Source organism: Cebus imitator, unplaced genomic scaffold (genome assembly GCF_001604975.1).
Source record: "Cebus imitator isolate Cc_AM_T3 unplaced genomic scaffold, Cebus_imitator-1.0 Scaffold161, whole genome shotgun sequence".
In the NCBI taxonomy this organism is placed as follows: Eukaryota; Metazoa; Chordata; class Mammalia; order Primates; family Cebidae; genus Cebus; species Cebus imitator.
In genome coordinates this window covers 301,250-325,333 of record NW_016107476.1, presented here as the reverse complement: position 1 = coordinate 325,333, position 24,084 = coordinate 301,250, and the positions used below count along the sequence as shown (strand labels likewise).

Genomic DNA, 24,084 nt, shown 5'->3' with positions numbered 1-24,084 from the left:
TGAACTCAGGAGGCAGAGGTTGCAGTGAGCCAAGATCGTGCCATTGCACTCCAACCAGAGCAACAAGAGCGAGACTCTGTCTCGATAAATAAATACATAAATAAAGAGGCCAACGCCTGTAATCCCAGCACTTTGGGAGGTTGAGCCCAAGACTTCAAGACAAGCCTGAACAACATAGTGAGACTCTGTCTTTACAAAATGTCAAAAAATTAGCCAGATGTGGTGACACATGCCTGTAGTCTCAGCTTCTCAGGAGGCTGAGAAAGGAGGATGACTAAAACCTGGGGAAGTCGAGGCTGAAGAGCCATGTTCAAGCCACTGTACTCCAGCCTGGGTGACAGAGCAAGACACTGTCTCAAAACAAACAAATAAATAAAACTTCCCTTAAGGAGTGTTATGCTTTCAACAGCTGCATTTGTCTAGGGGAAAACAGAACATAGGAAAGCACAGGTTTGGAGGAAAAGGACTGGCAGAGGTAGATAGACAGGGTAGACATTTACAGGGAGTGCCTGGACCTTCACCAACCAGGTGGTTGTGAGTCAGGCTAGCCCCATGTACAAGGAATGGCAGCGTCAATAAAGAGAGAACACAGACACACTGAAGAGAGAAAAGTGTGCTCTCAGGCCAAAGTTGGAAACCTCAGAAATAAGAAAATTACTCCAGATACCACAGGGGAATCATATGCCCTAAGTCATGTGAATCAATCCTAAGTAGGATTGAGAATCAAAGGACTGATCTTTGCAGATCTGTATCTGATCATAAAGCATCCCTAACACAGGGACTGCCAAGAACCCTATTGTGCTATATTGATATGCATTGTTTTCTCTTGATCTTGCAGCAGCAGATCACTGGCAAGATGTCCCATCTTGGCTGTTTAACCATTAGCTGCGACACCATAGAACAGCCACTGGTTCTAATACAGGGAATCTGTGCAAACCTGGGGCTAGAACTGGGAACAAATCTGCATCTAGCTATCAACTGTGCTGGGCATGAGCTGATGGACTACGTAAGTTTCCACTCAGAACATTCACCTCCTATTGAGATCCATGGTTTTTAAACTAGAACTCAAAAAAAGAGCTTATCTGAGTATTTTCTAAACAGATCTTACTGTTTTTTATTAATATTGTGTGAAGGATCCAAATGTAAATGGAACTGAGAAAACCAAATTAGCTAATGACCACAGAGTAACATAACCATGACATTTAAAAAATAGAAAATGTCATTATTATATTTAGGAATTCTACAATAAAGATGAGTAAAGTGGGCTGCTTACATTTCAATCCTGAAAGCTACTGAAAAACAATTCAACAAATTGCATTGGTTAGTAAAGGCTGAATTTGTCGAGCCTAAAAAGTGGATGAGTTGTAACTTATGACTTGATAGGCCCTCCCAGACACGTGGTTCTTAGAATTTATGCTGTGGCTTTTTAAATATAAAAATATTTCCAAGTTTGAAGTTTATGAATATGTTTTTGTCCAACTAAACATATCATAGTGTTATCCACAGACTGGGTCAGGAGGACAGAGCTTTAGTGATGTGATGAGACTTCACCTGGGGACCACCCACCTGAAGAGAAAGATTCTAAAAAGAGAGTGGAAAACAGGTTCATTAAAAAACACTCTAGTCATCACTTCCTCAGGATAATACAACAGCAATTTACCTTTAAACTTGGGAAACTGGTAATGTTAAGAAACTTAGCAGTTTTCTGTCTTACACATATACTTCCTGATGTGGTTTAGCTATGCCCACACCCAAATTGCATCTTGATTTGTAGCTCCCATAATTCCCATGTGTCATGGAAGGTAACTGAATCATGGGGGTGGGTCTTCCCATGCCATTCTCGTGATAGTGATTAAGTCTCACTAGATCTGATGGTTTTATAAAGGGGAGTTCCTCTGCACATGCTTTCTTGCCTGCTGCCATGTAAGAGATAACTTTCTCCTCCTTTACCTTCCACCATGATTGTGAAGTCTCTCTAGCCATGTGGAACTGTAAGTCAATTAAACCTCTTTCCTTCATAAATTACCCAATCTCAGGTATGTCTTTATTAGCAGAATGATGAAGAACTAACATACTTCCCAATTTTAAATACACAAAAATGCTGAGTCTACGTTTTATGAAATGCCCAGCATATTGTCAAGCATTTATGGTGACTTGGTAATTTTTGTCAAATTCAGGGGACATGACCAAATAGGATTCTGCTTTAACTGTGATTTTAACTTTACAAAGGAAATTTTGAATACTATATAAGAATCCTAAATTTTGGCTGACTTCTAAAACTTCTTTTACTTTTCAAAAGAAACTAAGCACATAAAAGAATGTTTAATCTCCTATTCTTCACATAATGATTGGTTCCTAGGCATACCATTAAGAAAAATAATTGCATGGGCCGGGCGCGGTGGCTCACGCCTATAATCCCAGCACTTTGGGAGGCCGAGGCGGGTGGATCACGAGGTCAAGAGATCGAGACCATCCTGGTCAACATGGTGAAACCCCGTCTCTACTAAAAATACAAAAATTCAGCTGGGCATGGTGGCGTGTGCCTGTAATCCCAGCTACTCAGGAGGCTGAGGCAGGAGAATTGCCTGAACCCAGGAGGCGGAGGTTGCAGTGAGCCGAGATCGCGCCATTGCACTCCAGCCTGGGTAACAAGAGCGAAACTCCGTCTCAAAAAAAAAAAAAAAAAGAAAAAGAAAAAGAAAAAGAATTGCCATGTTTTCATCAGCAATGTATACCAGGAACTATGAATATACTGACTGCTAGTGCTAACTAGAATGGGTATTTATTGTTTATATTCTGTAAAATGTATTAGCTTGATATCAGATAATTCTTAAAATATTGTTGGTTCAAAATCATTAGCATTTCTTCACTGACAAGATAGGGTTTTTAAAGCTTTACGTTATAGAAGTTAAAAGTTCTTGCTGCTTTTGAAGGTGAAAAAAGTATAAAATTCCTTCAGTTATGGTCTTCTTAGGAACCTGCTTAATTCCAATAGAATCCATTCTATTAGCAGCAGCAGCAGGAAGGCATTAGCAAACCAAACAGCCACTCTGATCCATTCCACCTCCCTCCCCTTGCCAAAATTTCCCAGGTGCCTGCTACCTAAGAAAGAAATACCTCACATAAGTCACATTACTTTTCACACTGGTTGTTAGTGTATCAAAAGCCTAGCCTTGCTTTCTAACTTTAGAATATTTACACTAAAGGAAACAAGTTATGAGCTGAAAGATAGTAGGGTCTAGTGAGTGAGCAAGTTAGCATTGCTATTCTGCTTGTTTTGCCAACTATTGTCCATCTACCCAGGCAGCCAGGTCTAACAGATTATTCCCCTCCTACTCTGTACCCATTGGTGTTTTGTGTAGGAGGCTCCATCTGAAGTCTGTGGGAAGAGCCCTAGAGGGCATCAAAAGGAATGGTGACTTGATTTCCCAGGTTAATATTTGAGATATTTAAAGTAGAATACACAGATTTCTCAGGTCACTGTGCCCTGAAAATAACCTGTTTACAACCTCTTAATATAAAATGAATGAAAAGGAATCTGAACCACATCTTTGGCATTTGATGAATTCTTCGTCTATCCCTTATTTTAATATTTTCCTGACACATATCAGAGTAAAGGAAAGTATGAAGTGATGATGGGCACATACAAAAATGCAGTGGAGATGGTTGACCTATATGTGGATCTGATCAACAAGTACCCTTCAATTATTGCCTTAATTGATCCTTTCAGGAAGGAGGTAAGCAGGACTCATCTTCCATATTTTATAACATATTTTATATGCCATAAGATAGGCAAGACTCACCTTTTACATTTTATAGCAAAACAGAGAATAAAATCTCATTCTTTTGGATCTCTGTCATTCAAAATGTGTTGTAATTTGGTCTGGGGCTGAGTTGCTTTATTTCAGCATTTATGAGAAAGGCACTTACTAAGCAAATGAATAGCAAAAACACAATTACCTAGGAGTATGCCTGTCTGGGGAATGAAACATGCTATTCGCAAGCCCTTCAGGAGTACCTGCGTATTTACAAGCAACCTCACTGATGGAAGCTGCCCTGCTGTGCCAGCTGGAGCTTCAATAGATTAATCATATATCATTTTCATGTGCTCAGGGAAACAGGACTTCTATAAGGCCAAATATTTTTCAACCTAAATCCAGTCACTGTATATGCATACAAAGTAACAAAGCCTTTTTTTTTTTTTTTTTGGAGACAAAGTCTCACTCTGTTGCCCAGGCTGGAGTGCAGTGGCACAATCTTGGCTCACTGCAACCTCTGCCTGCCAGGCTCAAGTGATTCTTCTGCCTCAGCCTCCCGAGTAGCTGGGACTATAGGTATGCACCACCACACCCAGCTAATTTTTGGTACTTTTAGTAGAGATGAGGTTTCACCATGTTGCCCAGGCTGGTCTGGAACATCAGAGCTCAGGTGATCCGCCCACCTTGTCCTCCCAAAGTGCAAGGATTACAGGCATAAACCACTGCCCCTGGCCTGTAAAGCCATATTTTTAAAGGGTTGGAGATAATGAAATTTCATGATCTATCCAAACTCATGCATTTGACAAGTTATGTGCCACAGAAGACTGTCTCTCCCCCTAACCAACTTAAACTCTAAAATACAAATTCTTGATTTTATAAATTTGAGAACCATCAGATAGATTGAACAGATACACTGAACAGTATCTTCTTTGAGATAACACAACTATTTCGATTTGGAGGACAATATAAAAAAAATGGTCCTCATTTTGAGTCCCAGGGTCTCAGTCCCATCCTCCCTTTCACAGCCTCCATTCCACACCGGCAGGCAAGAATGCACTGGCTAAGCTTAACTAGCCCTGTGATGACTGTCCTGAGGCTCAGGTCACTTTTTATTTTTTTTCTGAGACAGGGTCTTGCTCTGTCATCCAGGCTGGAGTGCAGTGGCCCAATCACAGCTCACTGCTGGCTTGACCTCCCAGGCTCAAGCCATCTTCCCACCTCACCCTCTCAAGTAGCTGGGACTATCAGGCGCACCACCACACCCAGCTAGTTTTTGTATTTTTTTGTAGAGATGGGGTCTCGCCACATTGTCCAGGCTGGTCTCACACTCCTGGACTCAAGCGATCCTCCTGCCTCAGCCTCCCACAGTGCTGGTATTACAGATGTGAGCCACTGCACCTGGTCTGAACCACAGCCTTTTTCATGCAATAGGATGAACCTGTGTGGTTTGTTCTAATGGGGTAAGTTGAAATCTCGTACAAAGGCTAGGATGACTTTGTGTGTGTACACATACACACACATATATATATACACAAACATGCATATATATGTGTATAATTTTAAAGTAAGCATTTCATTTCATTTGGTGGTCTCACCAATAAAAATAAGGGTGTTGGGAAGGGCCTAGACCCCTTGCAGGCTTTCTCTTTCCATTTTCTGTTTACCGGAAATATCAAAAAAATCTATCCAGCCAATCTTTAGCAGCATTATAGACAACAGTGGATGGAAATAGCCTGGGTCTGAAGAACTCTACAGTCCACGTAAGAAATAGCATTTAGTGTACTGAAATTTTATTTATAAAACCTTTAAGTTCAAATGTTATCGCTTTTAGTTTCTGTTCCACAAAGCTTGTTGGTTTGTGTGGCTGTGGTACAGGGATCATTCAGGAACAGAAGTAAAAGAAAATTCTTTTGTGTATCTCAGGAAAAATGTGTGAGTTTGATTATGTGCTATATTATTCCTGCTGGTTTTGTAATTATGTTCAATGCATTATAATGATCAATTCTTAAATATTTACCCAGGACTTTGAACAGTGGGACAGCATCTATCACGCACTTGGTTCCAGGTGTTACATAATTGCAGGAACCGCATCCAAAAGCATCTCTAAACTTCTAGAGCAAGGAAACATTGGCATCCCCAAATCCAATGGGCTGATCATAAAACACACAAACCAAACTACGATGTCTGACTTGGTGGAAATAACCAATCTGATTGACAGTGAGTAAAAGTATACATCTGAAAGACCCATAGTAACTTGGTTATACCAGCAGCCAAAAATATACACAAAGTTCATAAAAAGCACGGAAGAAATCTTGGAAGAAAAGAAAGTCCAAGCATTTGTGGACAGATTTAGCGCTGGAAAACAATATGCAGCTTACTGACTTACTTCACAGCATTCCACTAACAGCCCAAGTCCAAGCTCATCCCCTTTACTGAGGGCTACCAGAGGTATGGCCAAGGCCACTGCCCTGTCAGCTTCACAGTGGGGAGGGCCTTTCTGCCTGTAACAGGAGGACTAAGGGCTGATTTCTTCTGAAAGGGCATAGCCTTCAGCACATTTATCAGTTTGCTTTAGGCTCTGAGTTTGGGCTACAGAAAATCTTGAAATTGACAGAAACCCAGAGAGGAACCCCAACTCTTACTGCTAAAGAACAGGTCTCAAACCCTGAATCATGTACTGTGGAACACCTGGGTACCCATCTGCACTAGCCAGGCTTCTGGCTATAATGCAGTGTTCAAGCTAAGAAAAACAGCTCACCATTCACAAAGTCAAGGCACCAGGCACAGCCAAGGAACAGCAGGGACAGAACGTGTGTAGCCTGCATCACGTGACTACAGTATTGTAAATTTCCCCCTACCATTTACTACCACTTTATGCTCTAGATTCTAGATAAGGAGTCAACATCTTAATAGGGACTACAGCTTTCTTTCACACAGGCATGGCCCAAGTACATAGTAGGATATAGGAATTACTTAATGAAAATAAACTTAGCTATTGTACTATACCCAGATACCAGTGGGCCATTTTAATTTGCATTGACTTGGGGAAGTCTAGAAGGGATCAGAATTTGGAATGAGAATCACCCATTGCAGGGAATGGTCTACTTCAGCAGTTTAGAAAACAGGCAACAAGATCAAATTAGAAGCAGTTTTCTGTCAGTATAGAGACCTGAGGCAAGGGTAGGTTGACTACTAACACACAGCACGAGGAAGCTGCAATCAGGTTGGCAAAGCAGTGGGGCATCGGAAGTCTCTGGAAGCAAAACATGAGTCATCAAGGGATCTGGGACAGGATTCCACCAGTGGGGATCAGGGGATGACAGGTGAAAAGCAAGGCTCCAGTGCTGGTGCATCAGGGAAGCCAGAGGAGAGCAGCTTAAGGCCAATGGGTCAGGCATTTGCGAACTGGACATAATCCTTACAGCATCCCTGTGAAGTAGAGTCTAGCATTTCCACTTTACTGATAAGAAAACAAGACTTGGGGAAATTAGGTAACTTTCCCATGACACTACAGTGATCTCACTTGCCCACCTCAGTCTTTTAAACATGCTGTTCCTCTGGTCCAGAATGCTTTGCCCTGACACACTTGACTCTGCATCCTTCAGGTCTTGGCTAAAATGAAATGTCTTCAGCCACTCTTGCCTTCACCTATCCTTAACTGGTTCTGTTCTGAATCTTCCTCCTAGCATCCTGTATTTCCTCTTTGCAATACTGATCACAATGACTTGTACAAGTATCTAATGACTGGGATCTTCCACTAGACTACAAACTGAGTTCATAGGCATCTTGTACCCTTATGCACAGGGCATGAAACAAATACAAGTGGGTCTCAGGAACTAGACAGAAAGCTGGCCTCAGACCTGGGGCAGAACTCAGAGCCAGACTGGCAGCCAGGGACCTGGGTTGGTGCCAGAGGATGGAAGACGATGCTTAGGCAGGGCTGCCCTGTGGGTAGCAGATGATAGACAGGAGGCAATGCAAACACTGTCACTGTGGGAAGAGCTCTGGCTGGCACTCTTCATAGACTGGCACATTTTAAAGGGTTTTGAGACCCTCAAATGATTGATTACTCCCAACACTACTCTTCTAGTAAACATTCAGAATGACAGTCCATTGAATAAAATTCTACACAATGAAATGAGAAAGCCATTACATCGGCATACCAACTCCACATGTCACTATTGCCATGTTTCACTGACTCAAAGATGCACATTTTTCTACATTGAACATTTAAAAAATTGATTTGTCTTATAGCCATGGTCTTAGAAATGTGTCAGTGTAATTTCAGCATCCCCTACCCCCTTTTAGTGGTAATAACAGTACATCTTACAAATCATGTATCTTACATTTTGATGAAACATGATATTCATTTAGTATTTACAGCATCTAAGCTACTGGAAGTGGGGGGGGGGGTAAACAAATAAAAGCAGGGCAATAAAAATGAAAATGTTAGAATTCTTAGGTGGGCAAGTAATTGACTCTTCACAGGGAAGTTTAAATCTGAGAAATTTTTAATTTTGATCCCAGAGACTCACTTGTATGCTAACTTTCTACATCGTATAAAACTGAAAGGAATTCCTCTTCCAGGTAAGAAGCACATTGCTGTCTTTGGAAGCACAGAAGGAGAATCATCTGATGACAGCCTTGTTGATTTGGTAAGTGCTGAATGCTGGTCAACTGCCAAACACTGCTTTTATCACGAATTGGTATTTCAGAGAAATGCAGTCTTTGGTAGAGTAAGTCATGTACCCTTTTATGAAATAGACTTGCTTCCTCCCAGACAGCTACCTTTTGCAAAGAGCTAATCTCTGAACTTTTAAAAAAAGAAGAAAAATTGAAGTCCAGAGAAGATGAGCAGCACACTTAAATGAGTGGTGTGTGCACCTGCAATCTTCCCTCCTAAAATGAAGTGAGAAAGGCCAGAAGGTTCTTAGATAAAATCAGCATGCCTCTGTGACTAGTAAAGTGCCTGATGGATAGTCAGTCACATCATCTGTTTGCTTTTCAACACTCTCAGCTTGTAGGCCCCCGTGCTTATGTAAAGATAAAAAACTAAGTAATAAGAGAAAAACCCAAACAGCACACCGTGACAGTTTCCTTTCTCCTTAAAGGACTGTTTGTTTTTTAGCAAGACATGGCTCCTCCATCTAAAATTAGTTTTTCCCCTCTTTCAGGCTGTTGGGCTTGGTGTCCGGTTTATCAAGTTGGGGGGTCTTTCCCGTGGTGAACGGGTGACTAAATACAACCGCCTTCTCACTATAGAGGAAGAACTTGTCCAGAATGGAACACTGGGTATGCGCTTTCTTGCTTTGTTTTCACTTAGCCATGAATAAGAGAACAAAGACTGGAAGAGGGGGAATAGAAGTCCCTCTGCAGGAGGCCAGGGGAATCCAAAGACCATAAATAAGTGCTGACAAAACTAGGATGGCACTTGCCACAATGTATATTGTTGTCTTAATGGATTATCTATTTACCTGAATGTTTAAAACTCTCTCCCTTTTTCTTGATGAATAGGCTTCATGATGCTCTTCAATAGAATTAATTGATTGGAATTTCCAAGCCTACCTTTTGTTATGGTCCAAATTATACTTAAGGTTTCTCTGCACAGCCCATGGAAGTTAAAGACAGATGCTTTCCTGAAGGTTCCTGGAAACTAATCATTTTACTTAAAAACAAGTAGGCAGTGTGTTAATTTTAACATACCTTGGAAAGGCTAAGGTTTCAAGAGAAATCAATCAACCATTTAATGAAATCAAACCTTTGTATATCTGCATGGTTTGAAGCACCTTGTATACTGGGTAACTGGAGAGAAACACAGCAAATATGCATTTTTATTTTCTAATATTACTGATTGTGATGGCCAAAAGGAGGCACATAGCATGCAGTGACGTTTAAAGAGACTGATAGAAACTGTGATTGTAAACTTGTCACGTTTAACGTGCATCCTAGGATTCACAGAAAATAAAGATATAACTGGGAGACTATTTCTGAGTCATGAAAGGGCAGTCAAAAGTTAGTCTGTATTGTTTAGTGTGTAGTAGAAGGGCTAGTTTTTTCAAATAGGTAAAATTATACCGTTCCACATACCTGATTATTCTCCATGGCATCCTGACTTGTGGAGGCCTTAGCTTCCTTGCATGACTGATCCCAGTTCCGGCCAGACATTTTACCATGAGGGAAACAGCTGCTTCAGGGCTCTGGTGACCGGAGGCCCCGCCCCTCTCTGGGGACAGTGCAGCCACCTCAATATTCCACAATGGATTAACAGATTAAGGAGAACTTCTCTGACACTGGCCTTGGTGAATCGCTATTAAAGGGACCAAAAACTGGTAAAAACAAATCTCTCCACTCCCACTTTTGAGTAGGAAATCTTGGCAAAATCTCCACCATTAAAATGCTATCAATACTTACATGTAAGGACCTGACTGGAATAGTCCTTGCCTGTCATCCTTTCCCTCAGAGCAGTCAGCTGGCAGTGGCTTGTACCATCTATAATACTGGCCTTTTCCCCAGTTCATTATCTTCCACTTAACCCTTTCCATAAGCCTCTGCTGAAAGTCCATGATGCATCAGCAAACGTTCCAGTATGTTGAATGACAGTGCAAATAAAATCGAACAGAACAACTGTAGGGCACAATTAACATATAACCAAAGATAGGCCCGATTGTAAATGGTTCTGGAATCCTTTGGGATGGTGATGTGACACCTTTGGACTAGTACTGAAGATGATCTCCTTCAACTCATGTAATACATAAAAACTGGTACCATTGGATTAGACAGTAAACTTTATTAACTTTTTTTTAAAAAAAAAAAACAGGTTTCAATGAAGAACACACTTTTTTCTACTTTAATGAGGAAGCTGAAATGGCGGCGGAGGCACTTGAGGCTGCTGCGGCTGGAGAGCTGCTGGAGCCCACCTTTCTCACACAAAGTGTGGAGGAATCAGCCAAAACAAGAGCATCCTCCGGATAGGGCTGCACACACCCCAGGTTTCAGCCACACCATCAGTATTCACAGACTGGGAGGTCTGAAGTACAGCACCGTGTCTCCACATCGAGTTTCCTCTTAAACTTCACCAACTCCTATGGTTTTGATTCTTTTAATTCCACTGCTTGGTAAAATACATATATGGTGTTTTTGCCTGAGATTATATCTGTGAACTTTGTTTGACAGCCATCACACTTCCATAGACTTTGTCTATTAGCTCTCCTGTCCATTTTTCAGGGGCACGCTCCAGTTAAAGAGGCCAATATTTTTGTTGCCAACCCCACACTCAAACATCTCATCCTTTACCAGTCAGAACATTTCTGAGAACAAAAACCTAATGACCCTAGAAGCTGTCTGTGCTGGGAACAGATGTCCATCTTCTGTGTTTAATCTACATATCTGTGCTGAAAAGCATTGACACCTTTTTATAGCCAGCCTCATGCAGAAGTTAAGTGTGAGAGCATCATTCTTTTTTGTAACAGCCAAATAGTTTTATCTCTTTCCTACCCTTAATTCCCTTTTCCCTAATTCCCTCTTCTTTTTAAATTTTAGTTTTTCTTGTATTATTTTATCTTTGTGGGCCTTCTTAGGTCCTTTTTGGAATGAGTATAAATGAATAAGCACATCAGCAAATGAATAAATATTCTCAAGATTATTAAATGCCCAGTTATTTATTCTACAGCATTTAAAAAGCAATTCACAAGCGATATTGAAAAAAACTGTATGACATATTCGTTGCCTGAGCTTGCTCTTTTGTAAGCTAGTATTGGGATTATAGTAGAGGAGTAGCAGAAATAAAACATCTTCAGACACAAACATACAGATATAATAATATCCAACCACTTTGTATGATTTAGGGTCTCTGTTAAAAGGGTTACCATTTGCCTTTCCTAAACATTATATAAATTGCTATGTACTGAGTTGGCTGAGTTTAGACTTCTGATAAATTCTGTAATTTTTACTAAGCACACTGAGAACCTCTCCTTTTAAAGAGTACTAACAAGGGACCTTAATGTCCTCATAACAGAGCCAACTCCTTATTCTCAAAGCTATGGTTTGAAACTGGCTCAGGGCAGACTCAGAGCATGAGGCAGGAGACTTTAGGTTGGGAGAGCTGTGTCACAGTGTGTGGTTGCTATTGCCTCTCCTGATGCTCAGCAATAAACAACAGGTAGGAGAAACTGGAAGGAAAATGGATTTTAAAGGCAGAACAAACATGACTGGGTGTTCACATACCCTTTGAAAAATACACACACACACACACACACACACACAGACACACATACATATACACACATACAATATCATGACAGTATGCCCTGAAAGAGTGATTTAAATTACTGAAACCAGAGCAAAAATGTACAAGGAATAACAAAATAGCTAAATTAAATTAATCAAAGAGGTGATTTATTACCAGACCAGGTCAGCAGTTTAACTTCAACACAGAGCATAGTTTACTCACCTACCCTCACTTGAGACCACACTCACCAATGGATAGTTAGCATTTTAATTTAAATTTCTTCGGGTGCTAGGCACTGCTTCTATTTATACTTTCTCTGTGTTATATAATATATAATAGAAATATATTTATATAAATGTATATATAATATTATCTGTGAAAGAAATGAAAGAAACTAGTCATATCCCAAATTTTAAAAGATGGTGGGATAGGGAAATGTCAGTGCTTAGAAGGGAAAACTTCAAACCACTCCAATCCTTACGCAGGGACTGCTTGATGAGTCTTCTAAGGTCAGTGATAATGACAGATGGTTATCCATTCTTCACAACTTACTGGTATATAAGCAAATGTTGTTCCACAACGAATGTAACTGAACATGTAGAGTATGCATTTAGAAAAATAATCCAGATTTTAAGGCTATGATATAGACCATCATTTACTGACTACACAACCAAAAACTGGTCAGGAAAGATAATTAACAATAATTGTTACCTGTACTACGCCATTTCCAGCAGTTTGCCATTAACAAAGAAGGTAAGGAAAGAGCAATTACTATTGAGTAGTCAGAGCCAAAGTGTCCATCCTCCTTACTCAGGGCAAACTAGGCTGGGTGCTAACAGCCCTGTTGATGGCTGCCAGTCAGAACTTCCATGGGACTGATCATTTGCTGAACAACTGTGGGTGAGGACTTTAAGACCAGCTCAGATACAAAAGGGTGCAAGCGCTTTAATTAAAATGTTATTCTTCCAGAAAAAAAGAGAGACATTTTCTTTTCCTTTAATAGCAATGGCACAAAGTACCTCTATCTCTCTGCCTCACTCTGCTATAAAATGCATTAACATTAGTCTAAAAAAAAAAAAACCTCTGTAGCCCACAAGACTTAATTTATCTTTCCCAAACAGAAGGAAGCATAAATAACCTTTTAGAGAAATCACAAACATCAAGATGCAGTCTCTTCCAACTTAAAATCGTGTACACAGGTTGTATGTAAGCTTTGTGTATGCAACGGCTATGAACACACTTTGCAGATATAAACATAGTTCTCTATGTCTTATCTGGGATACCCTGCTTTGGTTGACAATGTCACCCCAGCCAGGGGCAAAAACCCCTCAAAATCAAACTGAAAAGGGAAAAACTCTGGGCAGAAAAGGTGAGTGAATATCTTACATCAAATACTTTATGTCAAATTAATTTAAAAGTCTTTGTAATCACAGTAGGAGAAAGAAAGCAGCTTAAAAAAGGTAAGAACACTTTCAAAATACCTGTTACGAACTGTTCCCTAGTCCAGCTAGCACATTTCACCAAAAGGGCAACTTCTTACTCCAGAAAGGAGGGTGTTCGGATAACCATATTATTCTGTTGATGGTGTGATGAAATATGGAAAGAAAGCGTACTCATTTTTATATTCCTAAATGCGTGTGAGTCGCATGCTGGCAGACGGATCACAGATGCAAGAAAGAAGACAGCACAAAGAAACATGAAAGAAAACTCAAACCATCTTAGGGACTATTAAAAACTACTAAAGTTGTCAACTCGTATACAATTTTCTATTAAAGAACGTCGAGCTTGGGTAGCTAAGCCAGAAACGTTGATAATAACTACAATTGACCCTTAATGGGAAACTGTTGGTGCCTTTTTAATAAGTTGTGGTGAGGAGAGTTCATATTACAGCATAACAGAATTCGCTTAGTGAATTAACGCAGTCTGTAGTTAGCATATCATATAGCAGTATTGTCCAGTTAAGGAAAGATACAGTTGAAAAACATTACATTTTAAGTCTCCATGAGTAAAGTGGTAAGTAACTGTAAAATCATCATTGGGAGAACATGGAAATAGTCAAGCATAATGAAATTACAGAAAGATAATTATCTCTAAATTTAGGAAGTACATGTACCTGCCTACCCACCTCTTCAAGCCTATGCTTACCACACGTGCAAAAATACAATACAATACAACTACTGCAATTATTACTATCATTTTCTTTTGCCCTTAGGTGAAAAACACCTGAAAGCTACATGCTGAGCCATGCTAACAAAACTAAACCTTTCACTTTCTTTAATAGTAAAATTACCATTACTGAATCATTGTCATAAAAAGTGCATTCAAGTACATTACCACTTATTTTAAATAAACACCAATTTTGAAACAATCAACTTTGAAAAGCTGCATAAGTTTTTTTTTTTTTTAATCCCTGATTACATTTCTATTTATTCACTGTGGTAGCCTGAAACATTGTATTCTTAGAGACTAACTACTGCTTAATTTCTTTTTTTAAAAAAAAAAAAAACAACAAACCTGTGTAATATAGAACAGCAGTGAAGCAAGAAAAATGTGTGCTTGTCACTTATCTTCACTGTACATAAGAACTGTGATAAAATATGGTACTTGTGCCACATTAGTATATGGGAAAACATAATTAACTCATAGCACAGAGCACATGGTTTACCAACGTATTACTGTTAAATTCAAGGTTTAGACTTCCACCTCAATTCTGTATTCAGGCTACCAGAGCATCCCCTTGGAGGTCCTTGGGAGGCTTTGGACACAATTAACATCATGTATTTTTCATCCAATAGTTAACGATGTGTGTAATTAACACTGACTATGGGACTGAGTTTGATGCCAGCTCCTGAGTTTTAAGTTTATCTCAGTCTACCATAGAAAATAACTTGTATGCCACAGTACCCAACAATTTCCACGCTGCTGCAGTTTCTCCATCAAGAGGATCAGACCCAAAACAGAAGATTCTTTGGGGGGCTTTTAAAATCGTATTAGGTTGATCAGTTTTGTTTATCCAATTATGCACAAGCACCTCAAACTTTCATCATTCCATTTGATGAGTGGTATGCACATTTCTTGAAAAGGTATCAACATCTGAATATTTTTGTAACCTTCTAAAAGAAGTCATACTTAATACAGTATTTAGGAAAAGAAAATCTCATCTTTTTTAAGATCAAAAAACCAAAACCTACTAGGAACATGTATTTTGCTAAACAGCTTACTTATGTTTATAGTTGCTACTTACAAAAGTGACACCAGAAAAGAACCTGTATTCTGAATACAGTGACCAGAGCAGAATGTCTATGGCCCTTGCCAATACACCCACACTAATCGTGTGCTTATTGAAAAGGACTTCCAAACATGTCAGGCTTCTGGTTTATGAATCAGCAGCTGGAGCTGTCTCTCTCTCTCACGTTTTCAATGCTGTCTTCTTTGTTTTCTGGTTTAATTTCGCCTTCATCCTCCTTGTGTTGAGTTGGATCTTTTTCAGCAACCTGGTCTTTGGTTTGGGGTTCATGTGTAGAAACAGGATCTAAAACTACAACTGGTTCGGCTTGTTTTTCATCATCAAAGTATTTTTTCCTGCATCCAATGCTACTGGGAGGCCTATGAGATGAAGAGTTAGACAAAAAAATAAAAATAAAAATAAAAGGCAGAGAGAGAAAATAGTTGTCTCTGGTATTCTGGATTCAGAACAACATAAAACCCAAAATGTTCTAAGTCTAATCAACATGCATATAGTCATCTTTGAGATGCCAGCCATTTAAAAGAAAACATGAAGCTATCGGATTACACAGCTCACATTAGGAGCACAAGGCCAGAAGGAAGAAGGCAGAGAAAGAGCGGTTAACTAACTACAGAAGTGTAAAAAAGCCAAACGCACCTACCTGCTTAATTGCATGCTCTTCTCAGGAAGCGTAAAGCTCATGGACAAACTGTGAACTTCTCATCATGGCCTGCTGCCCAGACTCCCGCCCACCCTCACTTAGCTGGAAGGAGCAGTTAACTCCCTTCCCTCCTGCGTGTTCCTGGGTACGGCTGGTTGCAGGGTATCCCTGAGGAGCCTGCATGGACGTGGGGAAGTAATTACCCCTGATCACTGATGGACAGGTGAGAGGCATGCCGGCTGCTGCCATTATCAACTAGAGGAGACCTGGCCAGACCTTGGGAGCGAGTGGCAGTAGGACCAAGGGCAGAGAGAGAGTCAGAGTGGAAGCTAAAATGCTAAGTTACTATTCATTTTTCTAAAAGGAGGATCAGGTTTCTTGAGAAATTTCTGACGGAATTTCAGAGGCAGTTTTCCACAGAGTCCTCCTCTCATCAATTCTGATGCTAGGAGGTATGGCTCCTCACGCTGAATGGGTGAGGATTTCCTTATAGAAACAGATATCTCTGAAGCACCTGAAGTTTCAGGCTGCTGAGCTGCTGCCTGAAGGTCGAGGCAGCTGCAGTGGGCAGGGCTGGGGCTTTCGGACTTTTCTGGTCTTTTTGGAAAATGCTAGGATGAGGCCTTTTTGTCCCAGAGAACTGGCTATTAACCATGGCCCAGCACATCACCACCCCACCTCTTGGTGTTCTGCCAGGTGGCAGCCAGGGAGCTACCAGCCAGGGCCTGCCCACTGCTCTACCAGCCCCTCACCAGGAGTTGGTTTCTGCTATTCTCTGACCCCTTGAGCAGGTCAGAGCTGGCAGGAGACACTCTTTTATCACCTAATACCTCTCTCTTGTTGGTCTTGCCACAATTGTTTCCTATCTGTCTCTTCCAATAGCATGTAAACATCCATGAGGCAGGGACTCTTAAGCTTTATTCACAATGCTATCCCCAGCACCTAGCACAGACGCATTTGTGGAGTAAACAAATGGGAAAATACTTATAAACAGAAAGGTTCAGAATGAAGCGGGAGAGATCAAGGTTAATAGGTCTGGATGTCTCAGTTGCCAACAAAAACAACAGAACAATGATCAACTATTGAGAGAAAGCAACCTGCATGACCCAGTCACAAAACCCTCAAACCCAAAGACCACTGTTTTTTCACTTTCTGACCAGCGCTACGAGATCTGTCCAAATGTTTAAAAACCACTCCCTCCAGCTATTGGGTTATATTACCTATATGTGGCTTGGTCATCATCCTAAGTGACAAACACTCTGTTTTCCTTGGAGGTGGTAAAAACAAATATAACCAGGGGCCTGATGACAGGCTGTGCTATGGAGAGGACAGATTCCTTTAGTTCTGCCTGGTTATGGCACATGACATTGTCCAACTACCTTGGCCAAGGAACTACTTCTCCAGACATCTGCCGCTGTGCTTTGGGGATCAGAATGGGGTGTAGTTTCTCTAGTGGTACCTTTTTTGACTTTCTCTGACCCACATGATATTTAAAAGCCTGTGATCAGAGAAGCAAAACAACTGGAAGTAAAATTAAGGACTAATCAGAGGAATTAGACCTTAGGCAATGGAAGGCAGTAGTCATGCTATCTATGGAAATCCGCTGCCTTCTCGTCTGATGCTGGGCCTGCAGTCAGCTGTTCTGACAGCTGGGAGGGAAGATCGCTGTAAAGTGGCAGACACTAAGGACAAACCAGAGCTCTACCTATCTCTCAGAAGCACCACTCTTAATGATGCAAGACAATCTGCAGGATAAGCAGGAGCCTTCCCCAAGGAGCTGCACATGCACCTGGCCCAGAGTTTGGAGAAGCTGAAGAAAGAGATGTGGGGAGGTGGAGAAACTGTGGATCAGTCACTGCCACATGCCAGTTAGGTGAGTCAGCACATCAGGAATGTCATGCACAAGCTATAACAGAGTGTGCCCTGCACAGACCTTCTGAGGGTTAAAAACATTTTTTTAGACAACTACTTCACTTCCGCCTTCTAAATCTCATGCAAATTTCTCTGTGGCCAACCCTACACTGGAAACAAATGGGTGAGGTGATTCTAGGAAATGAAGCTGCAGCCCAGCTAAGGTTCCGGGGAAAGTCCCATCCAAGTCTGGAGGTCAAGTCACCAGTATGGCTTCACCATCTTGGGTCTGGGCCCACCTTATATAAGCCAGCCAATCTGCTCTAAGCATGCAAAGGAAATATTTCTGTCATTCTAGGTGAGCAACTTCCATCAACCCATACTAACCTTCATCACTTCTGTAGAACTACCATGGATGTTTCCACGCCCATGTGTGTCTGCAGGTATGTGTCTACAGGTGAAGGGGTGGTGCACAGGTCCTAGAAAAAGCTTTCTTCGTCAGCTCAGGGCTAAAAATTTCCAGGAAGTGCTCTCTGGGCTCCACAGCAGCAATAAATGGATGTTGATTGAACTGAAAACTCATAAACCTTGTACTGTCAGGCTGAAATTGTCCTGGAATTGTCTCAGTCCAAAGAATGATTCCCCTGTCCTGAAGCAAGCTTCTTGACTGCAGATTAATCTATTATTAAGTCACAGATGGGGTACAATTTGAGAACCCCTTTATCATCACTGAACTAGGTGCTGTGGGCATTTTCTGAATCTATGTATGGAGGGAGAGTGATTTGTTTCTCAAGGACAATGACCACTGCCTTAGAATCCCAATGGAAGGTGGAAAGAGACTAGGACAATCATCTAGTCTGACCTGTCCTCTTACAGATGAGGACAATGGGGCATGAAGAGGGGAAGGAACTGGCCTAAAACCACATAGCTCATCAGTGGCAGAGTCAGAACAAAAGTCAGAAGCTACTGTCTCCCTGTTCCTGCCTTCTCCATGACAGCATGCTGTTTCTCAAAGTATCTTCTCCTAGAAACATTATACCACAGGCTAGTTTTGGCATGTTTACTGATTTAATTCTTTCTGAATCCCTGTTTCCATCTCCATCCTCCAGATCTGTAAATATAAACTCTATCCCTTCAAGCTATCCCTTGTGTATTTGTTATTTTTCCTCTGCAGTTTGTAGCTCCTCCTGGTTTGACATCACAAGGTCTACTCCTGGCTCCCATGAGCAGCTGCCCAAGGCTCCTTCTGGAATAAGAGGCCTTTCTTTCTCCTAGGCCTCATTCTATCTTCGTTCCTATGGTATGGGAAGGGCCACAGAGCTGCATCAGTGATGATGTCAAGAACCCACGTTCTCACTCTAGTAGCCATGGTGGCAGGTTCTACAGGGTTAAATATGAAGCTTCTCCTCAAGGGAGAAATCCCAGAAGCTCAAATGCAACACTTCAATAAGAATTGTAATATACTGTCATTCTGTTCAATTTTTCTACTTTAATACAACATCTAAGGACAAAGACCACAATAAGTAATTAAAAGTCTATACTTATAAAAAGTAATGGCAGCCTGTCTCCCGCATGCTGCGAAATCTGCAAGTAAAACTTAAATTTTAAACGTATCACTTATAAAGTAAAACTAAAATCATGGGATGCTTGGGCTGACCGGGATCACCATCGTGAGCTAGTCTAACCTCTTCATTTGTCAGATGAAGCGTCCAAGGAAGAGTGAGGTTAAATCAGCATATGACTTGTTAACAACAGATACAGAACTAAACTAGTGGAATTTTGATTTCCTGTCCAATATTTTTTTTCTAACCACAACATCCTGGTAGTCATTTACGAGCCATTCAAATAGATATTTTTCACAGGTCATATTATACTACGTGCTCAAACGCTATTTCAAGACAAAAAACAAAAACCAAAAAGCAAAATAAAAGCTAAGAGAAATATACCAATCGATGCCATTCTATGAAGCCTGATGCCCAAGTACAACTTGGGTGACCTTTTAGAAAGCAGCTACTGTGCCCCTACTGCAAGAGAATACAAGTGTGGGGCCTGAGCAGGTGAGGCAACTTATTAGTAAAAGGAAAGACTGACTCCAAACCGTACTACTAGCAGAAGAATCAGAACAATTGCAATGGCCATGCCAAAGCCGAACTTTATACAGGGACTCAGTGATTTCTCAGACTGTGTTACAAGAGATGAAAGTGCAGCATTCTAATTTTAAAAAGCACATCATTGTTTGCATTCAATGAAATTCCTTTCAAAATCAACTTTCCACGTTCCAATTATATTCAACAACATTCTAGCTAACATTTCGGCTGCAATTCAAATTAACTAATGCCCAAAAGAGCCCTAATCCAAGTGGTTCCGAACTCAATTGAATACAATCAAAGCTCACGCAATGAAGGGGGAAATGCTTATTTCATGCAAATTCTGCATATCACTCAAGCTTAATTTTACTGATAATATAAAGGTGGGACATTTTGAACATTACAGTGAATGAACTTTTAAGCGGTGAGAGTTATTTTATAAAATGCTACCTCTGAAAAGCTGATTGCCAAACAGTATAAAAATGGTTTGAGGCATAAATGCCAAGTTCATTTCTATTTCACTTCTGAGGTAACTATCTTTCAAATCACAACAGCTGGACTATTTAACACAATCTGGTGAATCAAAGTATAGTTCTTCTCTGGTCTCCCAGTGGGATGTCTGCATTAGTCTGTGGCAGCCATCCAACAAATGACGCACAGCCGGACGGTTTGAACTCTGTTTCATTTACAATAAAAATGGATAAAACCGCAATCATATTTACCACCTTCAAGGAGAGAAAACGGAAAGATTTAAATTTGTCTTTATAAAGTCGTTTCCTGGAAAAACTCCAAAGAGGAAGTTGCTTTTATATTTTCTCTGGTGTAAAAATAAGGATTCTTACTTTTTTTTTTCAAGTCCTTTATACAGTTACTGCAGTGAACAGTAGTGGCATTACGGCAGAGGTAGTTTTTATTGTTTCTTTTGGAAACCCTATTTTTCAGGAGATTTTAATGCACTTGTCCAAAACATCACAAAATAAAGTTTCAAATCTAAGGTGAAACTCTCTATATTACTGCCAATTCTAGCAGTATTTTTAAATATAATAAAGGTAAAACAAAGCTCAATTCTTTTTTGCTTTGCGTACTTTTTCAAAACTTCATTTTAGCTCAAAAAATGTATTAGTTTGTCAATTTGAGTACACTTCTACTTGAGGAAAAAGTGGATTTAATTATTAAAATAACATTATTAAACAACAGAATACTACCATGTTTGAAAATCTGACATCAGTCTCTAGATGCTGATTTACTCTCAAGATTAACAAGAATTCCTGTTTACCATAGGTGACAATGGCTGGGCAAAGATCTGTGTCTATGTTCAGCAATATTTTCTTTAGCTGAGTAACTGCAGCATAGTCATCACAGTACACAGCTTACCACAATGCGAAGCTAGGAAGCCTTGTACCGATTATCTTACTCCTCTAGTGTAGGCTGGACTGCAGACATTTACAGAATCTAAAATACACTGGCACAAGGAGGTTTAGGAAACTAGACTATTCTCACAGCAAAAGCAACACTGACAATGCGTGAACTATGATTTCAGCTCAGCCAAAGATTCTGAAATGTGTGTGATTGTTTTCTTAGGCTTTGTTTTTTAGCTTTTTGTAGTTCTGCCCAACATTAAATCATCATGGAAAATCCACTCAGATTCCAACTATTAAAAGCCATGTTATTTATAAGAAATATTTTAAGAGACAAAAGTCTTCCACAAAATTCAACATTGGCTCCTTAAAAACAGCTGCCATGTACAAAAATACTTGCATTTTCATTCTAAGTTTTCAGGAAAATATTTTTTTAAATGTAGTCGTTTTTCTTTCAATTTACTGTATTACATTTTTTAAACTCTCAAGATCAGAAGTCATAAAGAAATTACTTTTCATAGAGTTACATAATAAAGAATATTACAAATGAAATGTGTTTATTGGGTTTCAGAAGTTAGGTCAGTTTATTCTGAGATCTGACCTTGCATCTGAGTTTTCGCTTCTTCTATTTGAATAAAAAATCTCCCCTCTACTCCACAATACACAAATATAAGGAAACATAAATACTGTAGAGACTACTGAAAAATAGTTTAAAAAAAAAAAAAACTACAGTGTACCAAAAGTAATCTGGTTCTCTATGCAGAAATGATATATTTTACACAAAGTCTCTTAAAAATCATAGGTGCTTGCAACTGGAAGCAAATGTTAGAAGGCAATTAATTCTTTGAGAGAAGTGAGAATTACTCAGCAGCATTTTAACAGTAATTTTGAGATTTACTCAACAGCAGTTTAACAGTCATTTTTGCACTAGGTGTAATACATCCTCAACAATTAATCTGGAGGAAGGTGCTGTCTGCACAGCGACTCAGGACCCTTGTAAGACAATCCTGACAAGCGGATCTTTCGGGCAGTCCACAGGATAACTCCTTGGCAGCAGGGGAAGGAAAAAAAATGAAGTGAAGGGATCTCAACTTCCAGAACATCCAGTTGTTCTGCTAATTTTGTTGTTAAAAGTTAATTGTCCATGTACAGGCGCACATGGAGAACCTTTGTAGCAGCGCTTTGCTGAACAGAGCTGTTTCCTGCAGTGTCAGCACACAATTCAGCAGTACTAAGATTACAGTTGAGAGCAGAGCAAATCCTTTAATTGTATAAGAGCATCAGATTAAGCAGTAACGTACATGCAGTTCATTCTGTTAGCTGGTAGTCTCTTCTCAGAAACAAATGTTTACTAAGTACAGGGAAGGTGCCCTCCTTCAAAGGCGCGCTTGTGCACACACGCACGTGCACACGCACGCACACACACACACACACGCATGCGAAAGAAAGCAAGCGGAGGTGATGAGGAAACCTAGGGGTGAGAGTATCAGGAAGAAAATCCACTCCTTTCCATCCCAGGGACATATGGCCAGCTAAATCAATTTCCAGCTGAGATCATTTGTTTGAGAGAATAATTTTATGTCAAGTTTCCCTAAAAGTATTAGTTAAGAATCTCAAATTTTATTTGCTAGTGTATTTCAAAAGCTCATAATCTTTCATAGGATTAGAGAAAATAAGTAAACAAAATAAAATAAAATAGCTCAGATTCTCCAGCTCCAGTAAATTAAAAAGCAGTACTTTTCTATTTCAATTTTCTACATTAGTTGCACATTAGAAATACTAAATGAAGAGACCAGTTAAAGGTCAAACAATGCTAAAAATCGATCTTACTTTTAATTCAAAATCTGAAAGGCAATTAGATTTTTTTTTCTGTCATGGAAATGTTTGACTAGTCACACCAACCAAGAGACATCTAAAATTTATGTTTCATCAACTACCCTTTGGTATTCAGTTAATGGCCCAAACAAGATGAACTCTTACAAAAATAAATCTGTGTGGAGCCAAAAGTCACATGTATTTAGAGATACCACAGATATAGAAATTAAATGCAAATTAAAATAAAAATGGCTTCACTGGAAACAAACATTTTTCTATTGAAATTGAAGTCTTATAATTGCTACATGGGTTTTTGTTTTTTAAAATCTTCTAGGGCAGCATGTAACCTCTTTTGACTCCCCCAAACGAAAGAGCAAACTAACTGCCTGTCTGGTAGTTAAAAAGGAAATTTCAAAGAGCTTGATGAAGCTTACAGTTTTGGGGGGATCTGGGGTGAAGAGAAGCATGATAAATTAGAAAGTGTTAACTGAAGAGTCTCTGGCAATTAATTGTGGCTTAAAAGGATCTTTGAGAATGACCGAGATGACAAACCTACGAAAGCACTACAAACCACACAGTTAAAATGGAACGGGAGTTCCCTTTCTAAGGTGTTCTCCCTTTTGAAGTAAGGTTTTATAGAAGTAACTAGATAAAATGAAAAATCATCTTTGAGGTTGACTATCTTGTCTAATTGCAACTGTTAGGAGGATATTCACTTTCCTGAAAGTAATTAATAGAAGAAGTGTGAATATGGATGAAAAAGCTCAATTCAGACGAGCAGGGCCACTTTCAGATGAGATGGTATCAGAGGAGAAGAGCAAGATGGCAAGAACACAAGATATTCTTAAGCCTCTGCCTGACTGTGATGCAGACACATTTTAAGATCTGCTCACCTCTTTCTCCATGCTGAAGGCCCAGGTGTCCAGCCTCTCTTTATAATAAAAATGTCCTAAAACATGATGACCAATGTATAATTAAAATAAACTCAAAGGAGCTAACCAGTAATTGACCAAATATGAAGCTCTCTCAAAAAGGTATAGAATAAAATGGATACAATGATAAAATATATTTAGGGCTTTAGAATGTATGTTTTTAAACTAG

General features: G+C 39.9%; 2 protein-coding genes across 6 annotated transcripts in view; one reads left to right on the top strand and one right to left on the bottom strand.

Annotated features, from left to right (window-relative positions):
• ENO4 (enolase 4) overlaps window positions 1-10,903 on the top strand; it is a 29,097-nt gene extending 18,194 nt beyond the window's left edge. For both annotated transcript variants that reach the window (XM_017543794.2, XM_017543793.2), the window contains 6 exons: window positions 839-1,006; window positions 3,612-3,737; window positions 5,780-5,975; window positions 8,346-8,413; window positions 8,933-9,050; window positions 10,576-10,903. In XM_017543794.2, the coding sequence (XP_017399283.1) occupies window positions 839-1,006; window positions 3,612-3,737; window positions 5,780-5,975; window positions 8,346-8,413; window positions 8,933-9,050; window positions 10,576-10,730 (831 nt within the window). In that variant the 3' untranslated portion in view covers window positions 10,731-10,903. The remainder of the gene's footprint in view (window positions 1-838; window positions 1,007-3,611; window positions 3,738-5,779; window positions 5,976-8,345; window positions 8,414-8,932; window positions 9,051-10,575) is intronic.
• A 2,912-nt stretch (window positions 10,904-13,815) lies between these two features.
• The window catches only part of SHTN1 (shootin 1), a 123,950-nt gene continuing 113,681 nt past the window's right edge, over window positions 13,816-24,084 (bottom strand). For all 4 annotated transcript variants that reach the window (XM_017543788.2, XM_017543791.2, XM_017543789.1 and 1 more), the window contains one exon: window positions 13,816-15,591. In XM_017543788.2, the coding sequence (XP_017399277.1) occupies window positions 15,369-15,591 (223 nt within the window). In that variant the 3' untranslated portion in view covers window positions 13,816-15,368. The remainder of the gene's footprint in view (window positions 15,592-24,084) is intronic.